The sequence below is a fragment of the Capricornis sumatraensis genome, chromosome X (assembly GCF_032405125.1).
Source record: "Capricornis sumatraensis isolate serow.1 chromosome X, serow.2, whole genome shotgun sequence".
NCBI lineage: Eukaryota > Metazoa > Chordata > Mammalia > Artiodactyla > Bovidae > Capricornis > Capricornis sumatraensis.
This window is the reverse complement of record NC_091092.1, coordinates 41947268-41966682: the sequence shown is the minus strand read 5'-3', so window position 1 is coordinate 41966682 and position 19415 is coordinate 41947268. Positions and strand designations below refer to the sequence as shown.

General features: G+C 39.0%; 1 protein-coding gene across 1 annotated transcript in view; it reads right to left on the bottom strand.

Moving 5' to 3' along the window:
* Positions 1–8495, bottom strand: part of PHF6 (PHD finger protein 6) — a 44677-nt gene extending 36182 nt beyond the window's left edge. Inside the window, exons 1-3 of the mRNA XM_068962813.1 lie at positions 8383–8495; positions 4278–4461; positions 3935–4036 (exon numbers count right to left, since the gene is read on the bottom strand). Coding sequence (XP_068818914.1) covers positions 3935–4036; positions 4278–4415 — 240 coding nt within the window. The 5' untranslated portion in view covers positions 4416–4461; positions 8383–8495. The remainder of the gene's footprint in view (positions 1–3934; positions 4037–4277; positions 4462–8382) is intronic.
* Positions 8496–19415: the final 10920 nt, after the last annotated feature.

The following is a 19415-nucleotide window of genomic DNA, read 5'->3' as shown; positions in this document are numbered from 1 at the left end:
TAAATTAAATGAGATAGTTGATTTATATAGAAGGATGAATTTCTCAATTGTGAAGAGTGTTATATAATATTGGTCCTGTTTCAGCTTGCTTGGGTAGAATCACAATTTCTTAATATATTTAAACATAAGATAGACCCAAAAAAATTTGTTATATGGGTTGTAGATAATCTTGCCTAAGGGGAAGGAAAGTGAACTAAATGGCTTCTTAACCGCTTTCGGTCTTAAGAGTTCTTGATATATTTGACACAGGTACCAATTAAAACAGTTCATTATTTGATGTAGATATCTTTTTTTTGATGGGGGGGGGGGCGGATTTTAGTTCCCTGACCAGGGCTTGAATCTGGGCCCAGCAGTGAAAGTGAGTTCTGATCCCTGGGCTGCCAAGGAATTCCCGCATAGATACTCTTAATGATCTCACCGCCTAGCTCCATTCATCAAGAGTATGTTCTTCAATGTTTCTCCCAAGTGTCTCCTTAAACAAAACAAAAACAGCAACAATAACTCATAATTTTACTTGGAAATTTGCATTTCTTGGCTAGATAGCTGGAGAATAAGAGTAAATGGTACAGATGTTGTATCTCCACATATGGATTCAACAGGAACTAGAAACCATTCTGGAAAAAAAAAATTGTCTTAATTGCAAAAAGACTTTCAAATTATAAAAACCTTATATGCTAGCAAATGTCTTGATGTAAAAATGATAAACATGTTCATGCAGAATGGCTTTTCTCTTCAATTCTTGTAGCTGACGTGATCATCTTGGAAAGTGGACTATGGCAGCAAGAACACAGAAACTAGCCACCTGTACCCCCTTCTTTTTTGTGGCTTCCCATCCTCTCAAGACTCTGATGCACCTGGCCACCTATATATTTACACCTTACACCCCAGCCTCTTCTCTTTATGGTTTCCTTTGGGGCAAGCACAAGATACAGACTGGAACCTCCCTTAAAAGCACCTATGGACCAGCACTCTTGCTTCTCATTATTTTCAATGGATATTGACCCACTTCTCACCTAGAAATCGAGATGAACAAGAGCCAGGGCAAACAGACTCACAAGATAAAACGCCTTAAAAAGTGAATTGTGCTTAGTTGCTCAGTTGTGTCCAACTCCTCGTGATCCCATGGACTGTAGTCCACCAGACTCCTCTGTCCACAGGAATTCTCCAATCAAGAATACTGGAGTGGGTTGCCATGCCTTCCTCCAGGGGATTCTGCCATATGGCAGGTGGATTCTTTACCATCTGAGCCACCAGGGAAGCCCAAAAAGTCAATTAGGGAAGCTGATTATCTAGTTTTCATACAGTTTACCTACTTAAATGAAACGCTTCACTTTTTCTCTTGCTTTCTGATTTATGCCCTTTTAATTGCTTAGATTACACAGGGAAAAGTAAAGAAGAAAACCAAAATCTGGAATTTTGGTTACTTGACAATATTTCATGTAAAAATGATTTAATGGAAGGGCCAAAACTAAGGGTAAAACGGAGACTTAAAAATTATTTCAAAATTTAACATATAAATGCTACTCTAGTCCTAGGCCTTATGTAAATTATTTAAATTCTGACATTTTGAGAGAAGGAAAGGGAGCAAAATTATACACCTGGCTCAAAAATTCTCTCCTTCTGCCACTATTACTCAAGGCTGGATGCTCACAGCCCCAAAATTTTGGCTGCAAAACACCTTTCCTAAGGAACATCCCTGGCAGTCCAGTGGCTACGACTCCGCTATATCACTGCCAAGGGAGTGGGTTCAATCCCTGGTCGGGGAATGTCGAAAAAGAAAAGAAAAAAAAAATCCTTCCCTAAGGTAAAACTCTTTACATCTTTTATAGCACGTTTAGTTATGCAACATCACTGTGTAGCAAGCAGTGATACAGCATTATCCATTTATACTGCTGGTAAAAATACAAATAAGGTAATGACTTGTCTAAAGTTACATCATGTATCAGTGGCAGCTATTAACAAAACAGGCCTCATGAATTCTCAACCCAGTAGGCTTTTCATTAGCCTACAACAATGTTAGCAGGGTCTTATTATTACTTATGAACAATAACTACAACAGGGCTGCCATTTTTCAAGTGTTAACTATGTGCCAGGCACCATGCTAGGTCCTCTACAGTTTCTTTTTAATCCTCACAATATCCCTGGGAGGCAGGGACTATCGTTATCTCCTTTAGGCAGGTGAAGAAAACATGGCATAGAGGAGTAAAGAACTTGTGCAGGGTCACCCAGCTAGTCAGTAAGAGAGCTAGGATTCAAATCCCCGTCTGTTACTATAGCTTGTGGTCTTAACCTCCAGTTCTGTTCTACTCCCTAGATCAAGGAATAAGCTTAGTTATGCATAACTCACTAGGGCAAAAAAATTAACTCCCTACATCTCGCCATTAAAAATTAATCAAGACAATTTATAATAGTGAAATTTGTACAAAGTTCTGATGCTTTCTGCACAAAGGGGAAATTTTATCTAATTTAAATAAATTAAATCTCCACTGAATTTAGCAATAGTGATAGATGTATGTTACTGCTTCTTATAAAAATAGGCATCGCATTTGTTAGTAACACAGTAACATCAGGGACCAAACTGCTCCTGTTCTGACTAGAGCAGCCACATAGAATAACAACAATGCTAACAAGTCAGGGTGTAGACACATTTTCTATGAATATTCATCATGCCAAGGAAAAAACAATGGGTGATAAGGGTTACAGTACAACTAGTTTCAAATAAATAGTACTCTTTCTTCATATCCAAATTGGTTTTTAAGGACTAGGAAATAAAAACACTGCTCCGGTTCTCAAAACTCAGCAAGCACAGTAACATGACGAAATCTAAAACCACCAAATGATAAAAAGATCACATTTTTTTAAATGGGGCATTCTATTGTTATCTGCAGTTTGGGGGATGGGAAAGATAAACATTGTCATGGTTAAGGTCTCATTGCAACAACAACAACAAAAATGTCTGACCTCTAAATTCCCATTTCTGCCTATAGTGACTCTAGAGTTTAAGACTATTTATCCTAAGAACAAATCTCAAATGTTCTCTTTGAACTTCTTCATACTGCTTTTATTTTTAAACTATAGAAAACTGACTACTTTTCAAAATAGATTATTCCCAATATCAAAATGATAGCCCTCCTTCCCATCAAGATTCTTTATAAAGTATGAGATTACTCAGTGTCTACATGTCCTGCCAAACCCATCTATAAAATAATGAAACACTTGATAGTGAAGCTATTGAAGGTACATTTACAGATTCAATAAAGAGCTTAGAAGAGAAAAATAACCAAATAAGAAGAAATTGTCTCAATGTAAACTATAACGCATCAAATACCACCTGAGACAATACTACTTTTCCACCAGAACAATACAGTATCTTGCCAAACTGGTTACTTGGTAGTGAAGACAACTGCAGGAACATTACACTGGTGAAGTTTCGGAAAAACTGTAAAATTCACCAAAAGTTATCCAAAGTCATAAATACTGTGTTGTATAACTGAATCACAGTAAATATGGTGTTCAGACACTGCTAACATTTTCTTGTTGAAACAGTTCTGTCATCTTCATTTGTAATGATAACAATTACTTTATCATGGAAAGTAAAAACATTTCAGAATAAAAAAAAACTTGAATGATGACTTTAACATAAAAAATTCAAATTAAGCAAACTGCTTGTTTCTAAGTCAACACAGCCCCCAAGAAGATTTTAATACTTTTGGGGGGAAAAAAAAAAGATAAATATACATATTAATTTACTCCTTTTTTGTTCACTGGCAGACAAAACTAGCCTTGCAATCTGCTGATTTGGGGGAAAAAATAAGACTGCAATTTTTAAAAAATTACACTCAGTTAATAAGGCAATACACTTTAAAATAAGCAATTTCCTCCTTAATGAGCTTAAAATAAGTTTTATTCTCAAGAGGCAGAAATAGCAACTTACCAGCTTTGTGCCTCTTTTAATTTCCTTTTGGACATCTTCAATAGAAAATCCACCAAGACTTTCGTTATCAGAGTGTGATGATACCAAAGCGGATGAGAAGAGCTATAAATTACATTTAAAAGAAATTAAGGTTCATATAAAAAGAAATTACAGTGAAACGTAATTTATAGTGAATAAGATGCTAAATTTCAAAGGAAATAGTAAAGTAAAAATGACACAACATTAGCGAGGAAGCACTTCTTAGCCGTTTAACTGGTTTTGGTGTTGTTTTGTTTAGTATTCAGGACTATTCATGGTTAAGATTCTCCGCTTCAGGTCTCTCGGCTGCTGCGGGCATACTTACCATACACTTATGGTGTGCTGCCACCTTCTGGTTTTCAGATATTAGTAACTGTCCACATTCCTTGTCTCTATTTGACTTACAAAAGCCACACTTGCGCTGTCTTGTAGGCCCTTTTTTCTGTTCAACAGAGCTTGACATGATTTTTAAATTGCCTTTAGAATGCCACTTTATGCCTCAAGAAAAGCTACAGAGGATAAGAAGGGCAACAAAATGGTTAATTGGTTTTAAAAATCAATTTATACATTCATGTAAATTGTTTAATATTTGACCTAGGTTTTAATATGTATAATTAAAAATAGCTACTTAGTACAGACAAATGAACACTGAAACCTCTGTAATTTTACAAAGTGTACTATCTATGCATAAAGATAAATTAATGAAGTAACTGGGAAAAATCAAACTGCTCTCAAATTAAGGGACATGTGAAATAATTAGAACTACTTCTGCATGGATAAATAAAACATGAACAATGTGTGAAATTAAAATAGTCATCTGCTAAAATAGTCATCTGCTGACATAATTAATGAAAAACATTTTTCATGTATACCAAGGTGCCCCTTCAAAAAGACAAAGAATTATATATCTAAGAGCAGAGCAAAAACCACTGAGAACTACACAATGTCCAGAGTGAACAGAACTCTTTAATTGCACAATTCTGTAAAGTTCACATATTGATAATCCAACAAATGAGAAATAAATTTTATATAACCATGACTTTGGAACACTTATTTTTAAAATTTGAGTTCTTTTCAAGTTTAAAAAAATCATTTATATATCTTTATTAGTTTTTGCTACTGTATTCCTTTTGCAAGTAAAGGAAAACTTAAGTTTTACAGCAGTCTATTAAAAAACATAGACTTTAAGAACCAATCATTTATAAAAACAACTATGTTATCTGACTCTGAGATTTACTCCAAAAGTCTGCTTATTAAAGTTACAAACTGACAGTGGTGTTCTATATGCAGTAACTTTCATACTAAAATTAGTAATACTGTATAAAGGACGGGAAATTTTTCTGAATGAGCCTTCAATTTAGTCAAAATTATAATTATAGGTAGTATAGTCAAACAAAAAAAGGGAAGAAAAGTTCTAACATGAAAGGTTTCAGATTTAGATCATCAGTCTCAACATGGATTCTTCAGAAGAACAAAAACAAATGTAAAATCAGTTATTTGAATTGTGCCGTTTTCCCAAATCAAAAGAACTAAGTAGTTCAGGACCTAGGTTACCATAACACACATTTCAATCAATAAAATCTCAATTTTTTATCTTAGAACTTACTAAATTCTTTCCATTCTTTCATATATTTGAACCTTTTCATAAAATGCTGAAAATATGGACTCACTAACACTACACACTGGCTTTCTGAGGAGCGCTTGTTCACCAAGAGCAGCAGCAGCTGGATGCCAGCAAGGTGGTAGCTGCAAACCAGGCAGTGCTTCACAATATAAAAACACAAATACTGAAAACTGAACATAAAGTCACAAAGAAACTGGTCTTCTCATCAATTTATATCTAGGTTTTTCGGTGTAACGAAACTTCACAGGCCCTGACAGTCTCTGCATTGATGGGTTTAACAAACTCTTAATGCTATCAACAATTTTAAATACCTCCCTCTTTCAAATGGCATCGGATACTTTACAACAGTACTGTATTCACAGCACTGGCTATAAACTGTGAAACTGATTGAAAACAGGCAGCAAATACTTTTAGGATTAAAGAAAAAAAAAAGAACATAACAGAAACAAAAGAAACAAAAGGGGAAGTGTGTTTGCATTTGCTCAGGCAAATATGTGTTCAGTTGCTTTATCAAGAATATAGCTGCCAACATCTTTAGAATTAAATATGCAAAACACCAAAATTCATAAATAGCACCAGAATTTGCTACTTGGAGTTCTAAATTAGCTTTCTTTACTACTGTGCAATGAACAGTAAACACTCTGAAAGCACTGTAATGTATTCAGCATTTTTTCCGGTCATCCTTAGCTAGTTGAAAGGATGGCACCACTACGAATCCAATCTATACAGACATCTTAATGTGTAATTTCTGTACACCCCAGCATAAGCTATAAAATCAGCTTAAGATAAATTCCTAGATTAGAAAATTACTCTTTATTCTTAAAATTAATTCTGAAAATGGTGTCCCCAAAATTCCACCCATATTGAATTCTACCTCTTTCTGTTTATAAACAGATAAATGTCTCATCCTAATTTTGATATCTACTTTACTAGATATCAAAGACCCTAAAATCTAAAAGAGAAAAAAAGGTACACTTTATTTTGCATTCAAAAATATTCTAGTGTATCTTTTCTATAATCAGTTTAAATATAATCTGTTAAGTGAACAGAAACGCACACAAAAGTGCACCAAACCAATTAAAAACTTTCCCCAACGTGCAATGACTAGATGGATTTTTCCACTAAAATTCAAATAATGCATCTGTGCATATCTTGCTAATTTTTTTTACAACCTCCTTGTAAAACATGAAGTGGAGAACATCATGGAAACAATGACTCCCAGCAAAAAATGTCTTTATCATAAAAATATAGATTTTTATCTAATGCTGCCACATTTGTGGTTTCTACTTAAGAAGAAAAAGGGCATTCCAAGGACCAATATTAAGTTCATAATGATCCATACAATACATGGCATTTTAGTTCTAGTCTAAAAGGTTTTTCCAGGCTTGCAGAGATCAAACTTTGATGCTTTCGCCCAACAATGAAACCTTTTCCTTAAAAGAAATACAGCATTATGAATACTGTTATAAAGCAGAAATAAATAGGCAAAGATACCAGCCTGAGAAACATTGTCTGAAAAAATAGAAAAGCCTGTTTAGTTAGGCTGAAGCAATCAGTGCATTTCTGATTTTCCAAGATGCTGTAAAACACCAAGGTGGCAATAACCTGAAACATCAAGGAGAGCCTTCAAGAACCAACTCGAGAGCTCATTCAATGTCTGGTATCTGAAAGACCATTTTCATAGAAAAACAAAACAAAAACTGCAGTTCCGGAAGATCAAACAATTCCACACGCAAGCAAGTTGAAATACACAGATCAAAATATATATAAACATGATCCAAGAAGCAGTATTTCTATCAGTTACACTGGAGAGAAATTAACGAGTAAGAGACGAACCGGAAGGGCACCTGAATTTGATTGCACGATATTGTTACACGCTTCGCACTGTTTTTGCGGTTATTCAAAAGGAAACTGAAGGAATTTTCCAGTTGTTTCAAACCCAAGGGTAGAGAAAGAATTTGAACTGTATGAAGAAGACCTGATATTACGTAGTAAGCCGATGAAAAGAAAAGGCATTTCAAAAATAAAGGATTTTTCAACTTCCACGCAGAATATCGAAACGAAGAAATTTCAAAAGAATGCCGAGCTGCTCGTCCATATAATAAAGGACGGTACACAGAACGTACCGGATTCCTCTCCGTTATTTATTCCTCAATACAAACTAGACTCCAAGATCTCCCTCTAATCAAGCGCTAGATAAACTCGCAAAACTATCTCCCACTTAAAACACTTTAGCAGGTTCCTTTCGGTCGTGAAGTCAGGGTCCCCTAATTGTCCTTTTCCAATCCTCCTGGATCCAGGAAAAGATCACCCTACCACTTTCTTGAACCCTCCTCCCCCCAGGAGTTCGCCCTCTAATAGTCTTCGTTTCGTATCTCAGTTTCACCTCCAATTCCCCCACCCCGGAGTTTTTCCTCATTCCGAAAGGCTAACCTTCTTGTCATCCTAACAATTTTTCCTCTCACTCTTCCCAAACTGCGAGTCCCCCTCCTCCCAAAATATGTCCTAAGCGATGGGAAAGACTAAAAATTCCCTGTATTTTGTCCTCCTTAAATGTCGCGCCCCCTCCCCCGAAGTCTAGGCTTAAGCCTAACGTCTCCCTCCGCTCCGCCGAAGCACTTTTCTCAGCAGCCTCTTTGCCAAGCGCCTTCAATAAGTGGCGCTTCTGGGGTCCCTGACAATAAAGCGAGACCACCAAGAGTCCCCCTTAACAACGGGCAGGGGCGGCGGCCTGGCCACCGCCATCCTCCTTGTCTTTCCCCGCTGGGCAGAGAATGGGGGGCCCCAGGGTACCGTGGGGACTCACCGGCGGGGCCCGGAGGCGAAGGGAAGGGGAGAAGCGCCAATAAGGGGAAAGAGAAAGAAGTCGATCTCGGTTCTCCGGCAGCGCCTGGGAGCGGGGCTCTGTCGCCGGAGGTTGTTTCCTTTCATTCGAGGAGAGACGGGCTCGCGGAGCGCCCTTACGTCGCCCCCCTCGCACGCAACGACACACTGAGCGTTAATACGTCTCGAGCGCGCCGCGGGCCCTGATTGGCCGCAGAGGGGACAGCTGAAGCCGCCCAGCCAGGACGCATGTGTAGAAGCCGCCCCCAGGATGGATCCGGGCAGCAGGCCCCACCTCCTGCTCGCGCGCGTACCTTCTATTCTCCGGTCCACCGCTTAGCCAAGTGTTTGGGGGCAGAATCCTAGGAGATGGAGAAAGAGATTCCAAGATATCGCTGTGGGTTGGGCGGAGAAGGGACTGGGCTGGGACTAGAAACCGTTGACCAGGGGCCCTGGGTAACCAGTTTTCAACAGTGATTCAAGTGGGTAGGCCTTATCCCTTGCACTTGTTCACTGAGGCCTTTTCACATCCATTATTTCATTGTACTCTCGTGGCATCTCTTTCAGGCCCTCCATTCTCTCGTTTTACTGCCAGGAAGAACTGAGAAGCTGGTAGTGGAGTCAGTCTGCCTTGATTTCAGTCTGTGGGTGAATCATGTTTCACCTCTGTGCCTTAAATTTGTGTGTATCTTTAAAATGGGGATAAAAATAGTAGCTCACGGGTTTATTGTGAGGTAGAAATGAGATAATGCCAGTAAACCGTGTATTAGCGTTCCTGACGTATACCAGGCCCTGTATAAGTTATGAGATTTTCACAATCAGAAAAGATAAGTGATTTTCTTCATAATTCGCACAGGTAAACCCAACACCTAAACTGAGCACTTTCCTCTTTAATGTATGACGCCAGACTGCGTGAGTTTGAATCTCAGCTCCCCCCACTTCTAGTTCAATGACCTTGAGCACGTTGTGTTACCTGTGTCCCTCAGTTTCGAGATATCGAAAATGGAGATCACAGCGGTGTCCATCTCATAGGGTTGTTAAGAGAAATGGATTGATATTTGTAAATCACATAGAATGATGCTTACGCACATAGTACGCCATTAAGGGTCAGCTTTTGTTATTTTTCTCCTGGGCTCACAGACTGCTAACTAGTGGTTTAAAAGAACAACAACAAAAAGCCCTAATAAACCGATTTAAAGATGTCCTTCAAGTAGCTATTTTTCCCGTCTAAAAAATAAAGAGGAGAGCAGTGGATTTCCATTGTTTTGATCCGCTACCATTTCAATGCTGTTCCACCATTTTTTTAATCCGACCTCAATGGCAACATTAGATTGTAATCCTCAAGAAAACAGGAACCGCGTTTGATATAACACTGTATCCCGTTTGAAAGTGTTAGTCGCCCAGTTCTGTCCGACTCTTTGGGATTGCATGGACTTACGCCTGTCAGGCTCCTCTGTCCGTGGGATTTTACAGGCAAGAACACAGGAGCGGGTTGCCATTTTCTTCTCCAGAGGATCTTCCTGACCCAGGAATTGAACCCGTGTTTCCTGTGTTGCAGACGGATTCTTTACCTTCTGAACATGTACCCAATAAGGGTAGGCAAAGCAGGACCCTTTGCCCTTTCATCCAGGCCCTGTACCCTTGAAAGGGAGAGACTAGAGATTTTCATAAGATCCAGAATGTGTATTCCAAATATTTACAGTGTGTTTGAAAACAGGTTCTCCCCTACCCCAACCCCTAGCATCATTTTCCACCAACTTCACACACTTACTGATGTGAGGATGAGACTGATGATTGTGTAAGTGACAAAATGTAGTGCCTGTGCAGTATGTCATAATTTTAGATTTCCTCACAAATCCCTATATTTTGCTCTCTTTTATTAATTCTCTCATCCATGCATTCCTTCTAACACAATTTGATTGAGTAAACATCTGCACAGCTACTAAGTTCCAAACACAAGAAGAGACATAGATCAACTCAATCCCTGACCTTGAACTCATGGTCTAAAAAGGGAGACAGACAAGCAAACAAAAATATTATGATGTGAAATATGCTATATTAGGTGTGTGCCTGGTACAGACATCCTCTATTATGTACAAAGTACTATGCTAAGGCACAACGCAACTGTGAATAAGACAGAGTCTTTGCCCTCAACTCTTTACAGTGTAACAAGGTTAAGATGAATAGCTGCGATAGGGGATAGACTATAGCAAGTGCCTTTACAGTGGAAAGGAAGTGCAAGGAGAGTTCAGGAGAAGACATCAGTGACCCCAGTTAGTTTCAGGTCCCAGATCTGGTAACTAGTTCCAGTTAGTCTGACTGATAGATGCAGCCTGTTACTTCAAAGGCTACAGAAAGGAGTCAGATGGTGATAACTTGCTCTTAACAATGCCTGAGAATGGAACATCAGATCTCTTCATCTCTTACTGATTCACCAGCACACTCCCACCCAATATTCTTTCTTTTCCTTTCACTTTTTCTTCAGGCTCTAGTCTGGTTTTTTGTGCCTGATTCTCAGCAAAGTCTTTAACTTCCTGACTTATTTAGTGTAGGGCCATCTGAGCTACGCTGCTTTATCTTGTACACCCATCCTCTCTGGCTTCCTTCAAGATGTAGAGAGAGAATCGTCCTTCCTTCTTTTTAAAGTTAAAGCTGTAGGTTTAATCACATTGTTTCTGTACTCTGGAGGAACTGATTCCCTACTTATTTTCTGCTTCAGCAGCATCAATTGCCCTGCTCTCATTTACCTTCACTGCCAGACTCTACCTTCACTGGTAGACTGTGTTATTTCCCTCAAATTGCTCTCCCATCACTCATTCAGCAAGCATTTGCAGATATTTTCTATATGCCAGGTATTATGCCAGACATTGCATGTTTGAAAAGGAATAAGACACAGCTCCTGCCTTCAAGGAATTCTCAATCTAATGAGAAAGACAGAATTTCTTTCTGTCTGTAGGTGAAATGCCACAATAGAATTACATACCTCCAAGATTTATGGACTCTGTCCAGTGGAGCAGGAAATACATCCCTGCAGAGTAAATGTTTTGAGTTGAGTCTTAAAAGACAGGTCCTGGTCTAGAAAAATCTGGATCCCATCTTCATGACTTTTCTGTCTTCATTCTTTACATCTTTGTTACATTTGACTCTTTAGGCCATTTACTTGTTCTGAAACGTTCACCTTCTTTGTCTTGTAGCAAGGACTCTGACTCTGGCTTTCTGGCTGTTATTTCAGTCTCTTGTAGGTTTCCCTTCTTCTCTTTTTAAATGCAGGCTTCTGCCTAGACAGAATCCTATACCTTCCCCTGGTCTACTGTTCTATAAGCCTGTGTGTGTGCTAAGTTGCTTCAGTCATGTCCAGCTCTTTGCAACCCTGTGGACTGTAGCCCACCAGCCTTCTCTGTTCCATGAGATTCTCCAGGCAGGAATACTGGAGTGGATTGCCATTTCGTTCTCCAGGGGCTCTTCCCAACCCAGGGATTGAACCTGCGTCTTTTATGTCTTCTGTACTGGCAGGCAGGTTCTTTACCACTAGTGCCACCTGGGTTGAACCCAGGTCTCCCACGTTGCAGGCAGATTCTTTACCAGCTGAGCCACAAGGGAAGCCAAAGAATACTGGCGTGTGTAGCCTATCCCTTCTCCAGTGAATCTTCCCAACCCAGGAATTGAACTGGGGTCTCATGCATTGCAGGCAGATTCTTTACCATCTGAGCTATCAGGGAAGCCTTGTATCACCCCAGCCAGTCTTAAATTTTGGAGGTGAGAATTACCTAAGGAGTTTGTTAAAAATGCAGAATTTTTGACACCCCTCCTCTGAGGATTCTGAAGGTTTGGGTCCAGGAATCTGTGTTATTAAACTGGCCAGATAGTCTGATGTGGATATGCTGGGGATCACACATTAAGAAACTTCCCTGTGTTCTTTTTTTGTAGAACAGATACAATCTCTTGACTTTCACTAACTTGTAAACAACTATTTAGCAACTGTGCTTGCTCTGCTTAGATCAGCCCTGTCCTTGAGCTTAAATCACTAAGTCCAATATAAGCAAATTCATCCTCTCCAGCAACTACAAAGTACTTTTTCTTCCATCTTCAGTGTTTTTGTGTAAGATACCACTAGCATTTCTGCTCCTGCCTAAACCAAAGGCTAAATTCGCCTAGTACCATGACCTCCCTTCCAGCTGTAATCAACACCAGTGGATTATGCATTCATTCATTAAGTACCTATTGATTACCTACTACATTGTTAGATAAATATGGACATGGTCCATTTGGGTCGAGTGGGGGAGACAGACAGTAATCAATTAATCACATAAACCAGTGTAAAATTATAATTATGACAAATTTTGCACAACTTGTTCAAAAAAAACAAATGTCCCTTATATGAAACTGAAGTCTACTTGCATTTTGTATATTGGATACATATTTTTTTATTCTTTATTTTTAAAAGTGGATGGATTAAGCATTTGAAATGTTTCTGTGAAAAAAATACAATGCTATGTATTTGTGTGAGATGCTGCATGAGAGTAGGAAGACCTGAGTTTGAATTGCTGGCCTGCCACTAACTAGCAGAGTTACCTCAGGTTATTCATTTGGCTTTGTTTACACATCGGTCAGATGAGATTACTGTTACTTGAAAAATTGATTGCAGGTTACTTGCAAGATTGCTGTTAACTTGCAAGGACAGATAATGAGGTACAGGAATGTTCTTGCCCAATAAATATGAAGGACAATTTTGTATCCCTGAACTGCCGTATCATCTGCTTGATCTACCTGCTAATGTAGGCTCCCAGCATTTGGCCACTATACTTTTCTACTTAGTTTTTGTTGTTTTCAACTTCCACTTAGTCTGTTGATGAGTCTTTATAATATTGTTAACTCTCTCCACCCTATGGAGCTATTCTGGTACCTAAGTGAGGAGATGGGGGCCTTGAGGGAATTTGTATAGATCTCTTTCCCTAGTTTAGCAATTTGAAGCTGAATGTGGAGAATGGGCAATGGAAAAGAGAGTAGAAAATGGAGAATGGAAAAGAGACTGTAATGAAGAATGAGAAGAAGGGAAATTGGAATGGGATGACATCATCTCAAGAGTTTGTTAATAATACAGCAGCCCAAGCCCCTACCCCAATAATTCTGGCATAGGTATGAAATGAGGCCAGCAACTATATTTTTAGCAAGCTCCCCAGGTAAAAAACTGTGATAGATACAAAAGTTTGAGAACAACTGACCTATAGCCATCAGGCTGAAAGCAAGGAAAAAAAAAAAACATCACTTGGGCAATTCATCAGTTTCACCTGACTGCCTAAGATATTTCATTCTGATAAATATCATTCTTAGACATAGATGTTAGTGAGGACACGTGCTTATAACTGGCTTTGCCATTGGGTCCCAGGTGATCTTGAACATCGTGGTTCTGTGGCCGGCCCTATTTTGGCTGTTGGCTAAATAGCATGATCAGACAAGTCTACACTAATCTCACATATTATAATAATGTTTTAAAACAAGAAGATTGCATATGAATAAGATTTGTGGGGAGCTAATATTCACAATGAGATATAGTCTGAGCCAGGAGACAAAAAACAAATGGTCTGGACAAAAATCCTGGTTTCAGGTTAACTTTTCAGTGCCTTAGTTTCTTCATCTGTACACTGAAGATGATGGAAGTGCCTGTCTCAAAGATTTTTTTTTTAGGATGGCTGGAGATAATCCACATATAGCATCTGGCACAGTTCCTGGCCCACAGAACTCAATAAACATTAGAGCTAGCTTTATGGGCAGCGGTATGGAGTATTCCACTTAATGAGCAGCTGTAGTTGTCTTCAGTTTTTCTGATAAGTGGAATGGAGAGACAAAAGGCTTTTGTTTCTTTCTTTCTGCTGTGTTTGCTTCCTACAACTCCTTTGACAGCTTTCTTGGACTTGCTAGGACCTAACAGCCTTCAAACTCTGGTTCAGTTGTCAGCCCTTAGCTTCCCGAAGCTTTAATTAGCCTTCCACTGGGTTAAGCTCCCATCCTCTGTTTCCACAGCATCCTGGCCAGACCTTGATCTCGTCATTTTCCACCTTGTATTGGAGTTATTCGTACTTCTGTCTCTCCCACTAGACAGTGAGCTCTTTGGGAGAACAGGCCATGGCCTATTCATTTTTCTACCCTTTGCACCTAGCACAGTGCTTGCCCCATAAATGTTTACTGAACTTTCTCAGAGGAACATGCTAGGGAGCCAATGGTTACTACTTTTGGAAGACTTTTTCCTGTCTGAGATTGCTGTCTTTATTATTTTGTTTATTTGACTGCACTGGGTCTTAGTTGGGGCATGCAGATCTTTAGTTGTGACGTGGAATCTAGCTCCCTGACCAGGGATTGGACCCAGGCCCCAGCATTGGTCGTGCAGTCTTAGCCGCTGGACCTCCAGAGAAGTCTCTGAGACTGCTATCATGTACTCTGGGCCTTGGCTCCTACACCCTTCTGTTGTGCTCAGAATCATTCAATGCAATTTAGCAATTAATTATATATTGTATACACTATAGTAATTTAATTGCTTCATATGTTAATCTACCGCTTATTTCCTCTTCCCTCAGGCATTAAGAGAAGACAGGAAGTGGATAATCTAGCTGGAAGCCACACCCAGTTGTCAGTCAGGCCTGCTTATTGAATGCCCAGGATACCGCGAATGATACTATCAATCACCAGAGGTGAATGCAAATGAAAAAGGAGCATAATTTACCACAAGTGCCTAGAACACTTAAGCACTCAGTATTTGTTAAATGAATGAGCAATTTTGTGAAAAACAGCAGTGTACTTGATTAGACTAGAAATCAGGAGCCCTAGCTTCCAAACTTCATTTTGAACTTGAAAAGTCACTTCATCTTCCTGGGACACCTTTTCTTGTTCTAAAAAAACATGAAATCAGACTAGATTATCTTTAAGATCTCTTCTAGTTTTAATATGCAGTTCTGCCCAATAGTTAGGCTCCTCAAGGGTAAACCTGGTAGATATTACCTCTTATCTTCTCCACAGCACCTAGCACCGTGGTGAGCACACAGGAGGACTTGAGAAATAGTCAAAGTCAGAAACTTCACCAAGATATATTTTTTTACCAAGATATTTTTTTAAAAAACACAACCGATGGACTGCAAGTGTGCCATGAAACATGCCTCATCTCTAAAAATGGGACCTCAAAAAAGTAGGAGAAAACCTGGAAACCTGAATTGTTGCATTGCGAAATCATTAAAATATTTAGGATTTGAAATCCTAACTTCGGCTCCAGTTGACAATCCAGTGATTTCCTTTCCTTAATCCTAGTGAAAACTTGAGTGCGTGTGGGGTACAATTACAGCTTGATCTTAGACTCTGTTCTCTCTCTTACTTGGTAATCATCCACCCCCACCACTTTATTTACCACCCACTGGGATTGACAGCACACTCATTTAGCTCTCTAGCCAAAACATCTCTCCTCTGAATTCTAGGGCCATATATCCAACTGCCTATTTGAAATTGCCTAGTCACCTCAAAAGCATCTCAGACTCAGTATGTCTGAAACAGAACTCATTATCTTCTGCCTATAACCTTGGTACTGGTCCACTGTTTGCTAACTCACTGACTGGTACCTCTGTCCACCAGTTCTGCAGGCCAGATATCAAGAAGTCATCCTTGACCCCTCCCTCTATTTCACTCCCCACACTCACCTCTAGTCTATCAATAATCATGGTAATTTTGACTCCTAATGATCTCTAAAATCAGCCTAGTCTTTGTTATCTCTACTCCCTCTACCATTTCCAACGTGGACCACTCCACCAGTTTACTGACTTGGCTATCTGATTTAATTTTCTCTCTTCCAGTTTATCTCCAACACTCCTGCAAGTGTCATTAATTCATTTATTTACAAAAAATATTTATTAATAAAAGAAAAAGAAAAAAATATTTATTGAGTACCTACAAATGATGTGCCAAGCACTCAGGATATAGCAGTGTACAAAACAAGCAAAAATCCTTATTTTCATGGAGTTTGCATTTTAGCAAAAGAGACACACACTAAAAATAATATGTAGGGACTTCCCTGGCAGTCCAGTGGTTGAGACTTCGCCTTCCAGTGCAGGGGTTACAGGTTCGCTCCCTGGTCAGGGAATGAAGATCCCACATGCCTCGTGACCAAAAAAGCCAAAATATAAAACAGAAACAACATTGTAACAATTCAATAAAAGATTTTTAAAAATTAAAATAATATGGAGAATACATAATATGGGGAATTTACTTCCAGCATGATGAATTAAGAAAGTTAATAACTCTTCTCCACCCAAAGCAACTATGAAGCTTTACAAAACTATCAAAAACAGCCCTTTCAGTGCTCTGGAAAGCTGCCAAAGACATAACAGGGTGACCAATTATCCTGGTCTTCTTCATTCTGTCCCAGTTTCAGCACTGAAAGTCCTGCATCCCAGGAAACTCTTTCCCAGTATGCAAAATCAGTTTTCAGCAATGGCTGCCCAGGTTTGAGGGAAAGGTACCAAACTCGCACTATGGCTCCAAATACAGGGGCTGAAAGCAATGCTATTTTCAGTGTCCAATGAATATGGTATCAATTATCTACCCTAGTCACTGTTGCTGTTTTTAATCCTGACCACTGATGTTGGCAACCATGATTCACTGTTCACAATATCCCATCATTCATTGTTGTAATAGTCAGAGAGACGCAACTTTAAGTTTGCAGCTTATATACATTGTAGTCATGATTTGTGACATTCTGTCTTTGATTTTGCCTGTGGATTAACTGTTGTGATTTGGATGGAGATAGTGGCACTGTAATTTTTTTTTTTTAATTTATTTTTTGTTGGGCTATAGACAATGTTGCGATAGTCTCAAGTGAACAGTGAAGGGACTCAGCTATACATATACATGTATGCATCAATTCTCCCCAAAATGGGCTTCCCTCATAGCTCAGTTGGTAAAGAATCCACCTGCAATGCGGGAGACCCCAGTTTGATTCCTGGGTCAGGAAGATCTGGTGGAGAAGGAATAGGCTACCCACTCTAGTATTCTTGGGCTTCCTTTGTGGCTCAGCTGGTAAAGAATCTGCGTGCAATGAGGGAGACCTGGGTTTAATCCCTGGGTTGGGAAGATCCTCTGGAGAAGGGAAAGGCTACCCACTCCAGTATTCTGGCCTGGAGAAAGTCACAGAGTTGGACATGACTGAGCGACTTTTGCTCACTGTTCTTCCCCAATCTCCCCTCCCATCCAGGCTGCCACATAACATTGAGCAGAGTTCTGTGTGCTATTCAGTAGGTCCTTCTTGGTTATCCATTTTAAAATAGCAGTGTAGTGGTACTTTAATTTTAAACTTTATGAACATTGTGTTCTAAGTGTTCAGATAAAGAAAATGAGAACAATTGCAATACCAACAGCAGCTTGACCTAGGAATTACCGAAAAGGAAAACTAAATAAATGACTATGTTATTTTGATGACAGATGGAAGGACACATACAAATGGATTAGGGAGGTAAACAATGAAAACAACATACTGGATAATAAACTGAAAAGAATTTGGAACTGAGCGTGGCAGAGAAGGAAATGTGTGAGCACATATGGAGATTGAATCTCACAGGTGAAGAGTAAGACAGATAAGTGCTTATAAAGCAGTCAAAGGCTGTTGGTCTTCCAAAAGGACACTAATGTTTGGTTGAAACTGGTGGCCACTAATTTACCCTAGGCATATCATAACAATTATGTGTTATTCTATCATTCCTATCATTGCCCTTTGAATAAAGTTACATTTCCTGGTTCTAAGACAGCAACTAAAATGTCCTGTGGGTGAACAAAAGGGGAAATTTTGGTATAAGATGTTTGGCTCCTAGCAGTCTGGAGTTGATTTTGCCGAGGATCTTACCGAAGATCATGCTTTGTACAGTAAATCAAATGATGTGTCAAATCACGGCAACTGAAAACTGTTCCCCCTAGCTTTTAGGTACTTTGATTTGAAAAGGAGGATTTCAAATCATCTTCTTAACTTCTTTGAAGATCATAATGAAGCTTCAAAAAATAATAAGAATAAAAGATTGTTGATATCTATCTTTGATCATTGTTCTGCATATTCAGTAGACAGTGCCAATGTAAATTTTGGAAAGCAGATGGTTTTAGAACTCAAAATAAAATGTCACCCAGTAAAGGGCAGTCAAGTTAAACAGTGCTTCCTCAATTTGTTATGAACTGGAATCCAATTTTGATTTCACAATTTGAAATTTCCTCTGTACTTTTTTTGCCATGAGAACAAGGGTTAACTTATGAGTAAAAATTTTAGACATTTTAGGCATGGATAAGCCCATACAATGAATTTATAGATACAAAGGACCTGATTGGCAAACAGCTAGTCTAACTAAAGTAGCTTAAAGATATAAAATGAATGAATGTACATTTTTGGAGAGTTGGAAAATAATTCCTACATGTCTAGCAACCTGTTTCCATTTAGTAAAATCTATGTATTCTGTGCTCAACACTTTTGTTGAGATTATTTTAGCTCTTACAGTTAAGTCTTTGATCAATTTTTGGTTAATGTTTGCATATGGTGGGAGGTAGGGTTCCAACTTGACTCTTTTGCATGTGGATATACTGTTGTCCCAGCACCATTTGTTGGAAATGCCATTCTTTCTGCATTGAATGGTCTTGGCACCCTTGTTGGAAATCAATTGACCATAAATGTTAGAGTTTATTTCTGGACTCTGAATGCTCTTCCATTGATCAATATGTTTATTCTTTTGTTAGTACCTCACTGTCTTGATTATTAGAGCTTTGGAGAAAGTTTTGAAATTAGGAAACGTGAATCCTCCAACTTTGTTCTTCTTTTGCAAGATTGTTTTGGCTATTCTGGGTTCTTTGATTTACAGATGAATTTTAGGATCAGCTTATCAAATTCTGCAACAAAACCAGCTGTATTCTTAATAAAGTGAAGTGAAGTTGCTCAATCGTGACCGACTCTTTGTGACTCCATGGACTGTAGCCTACCAGGCTTCTTTGTTCGTGGAATTTTCCAGG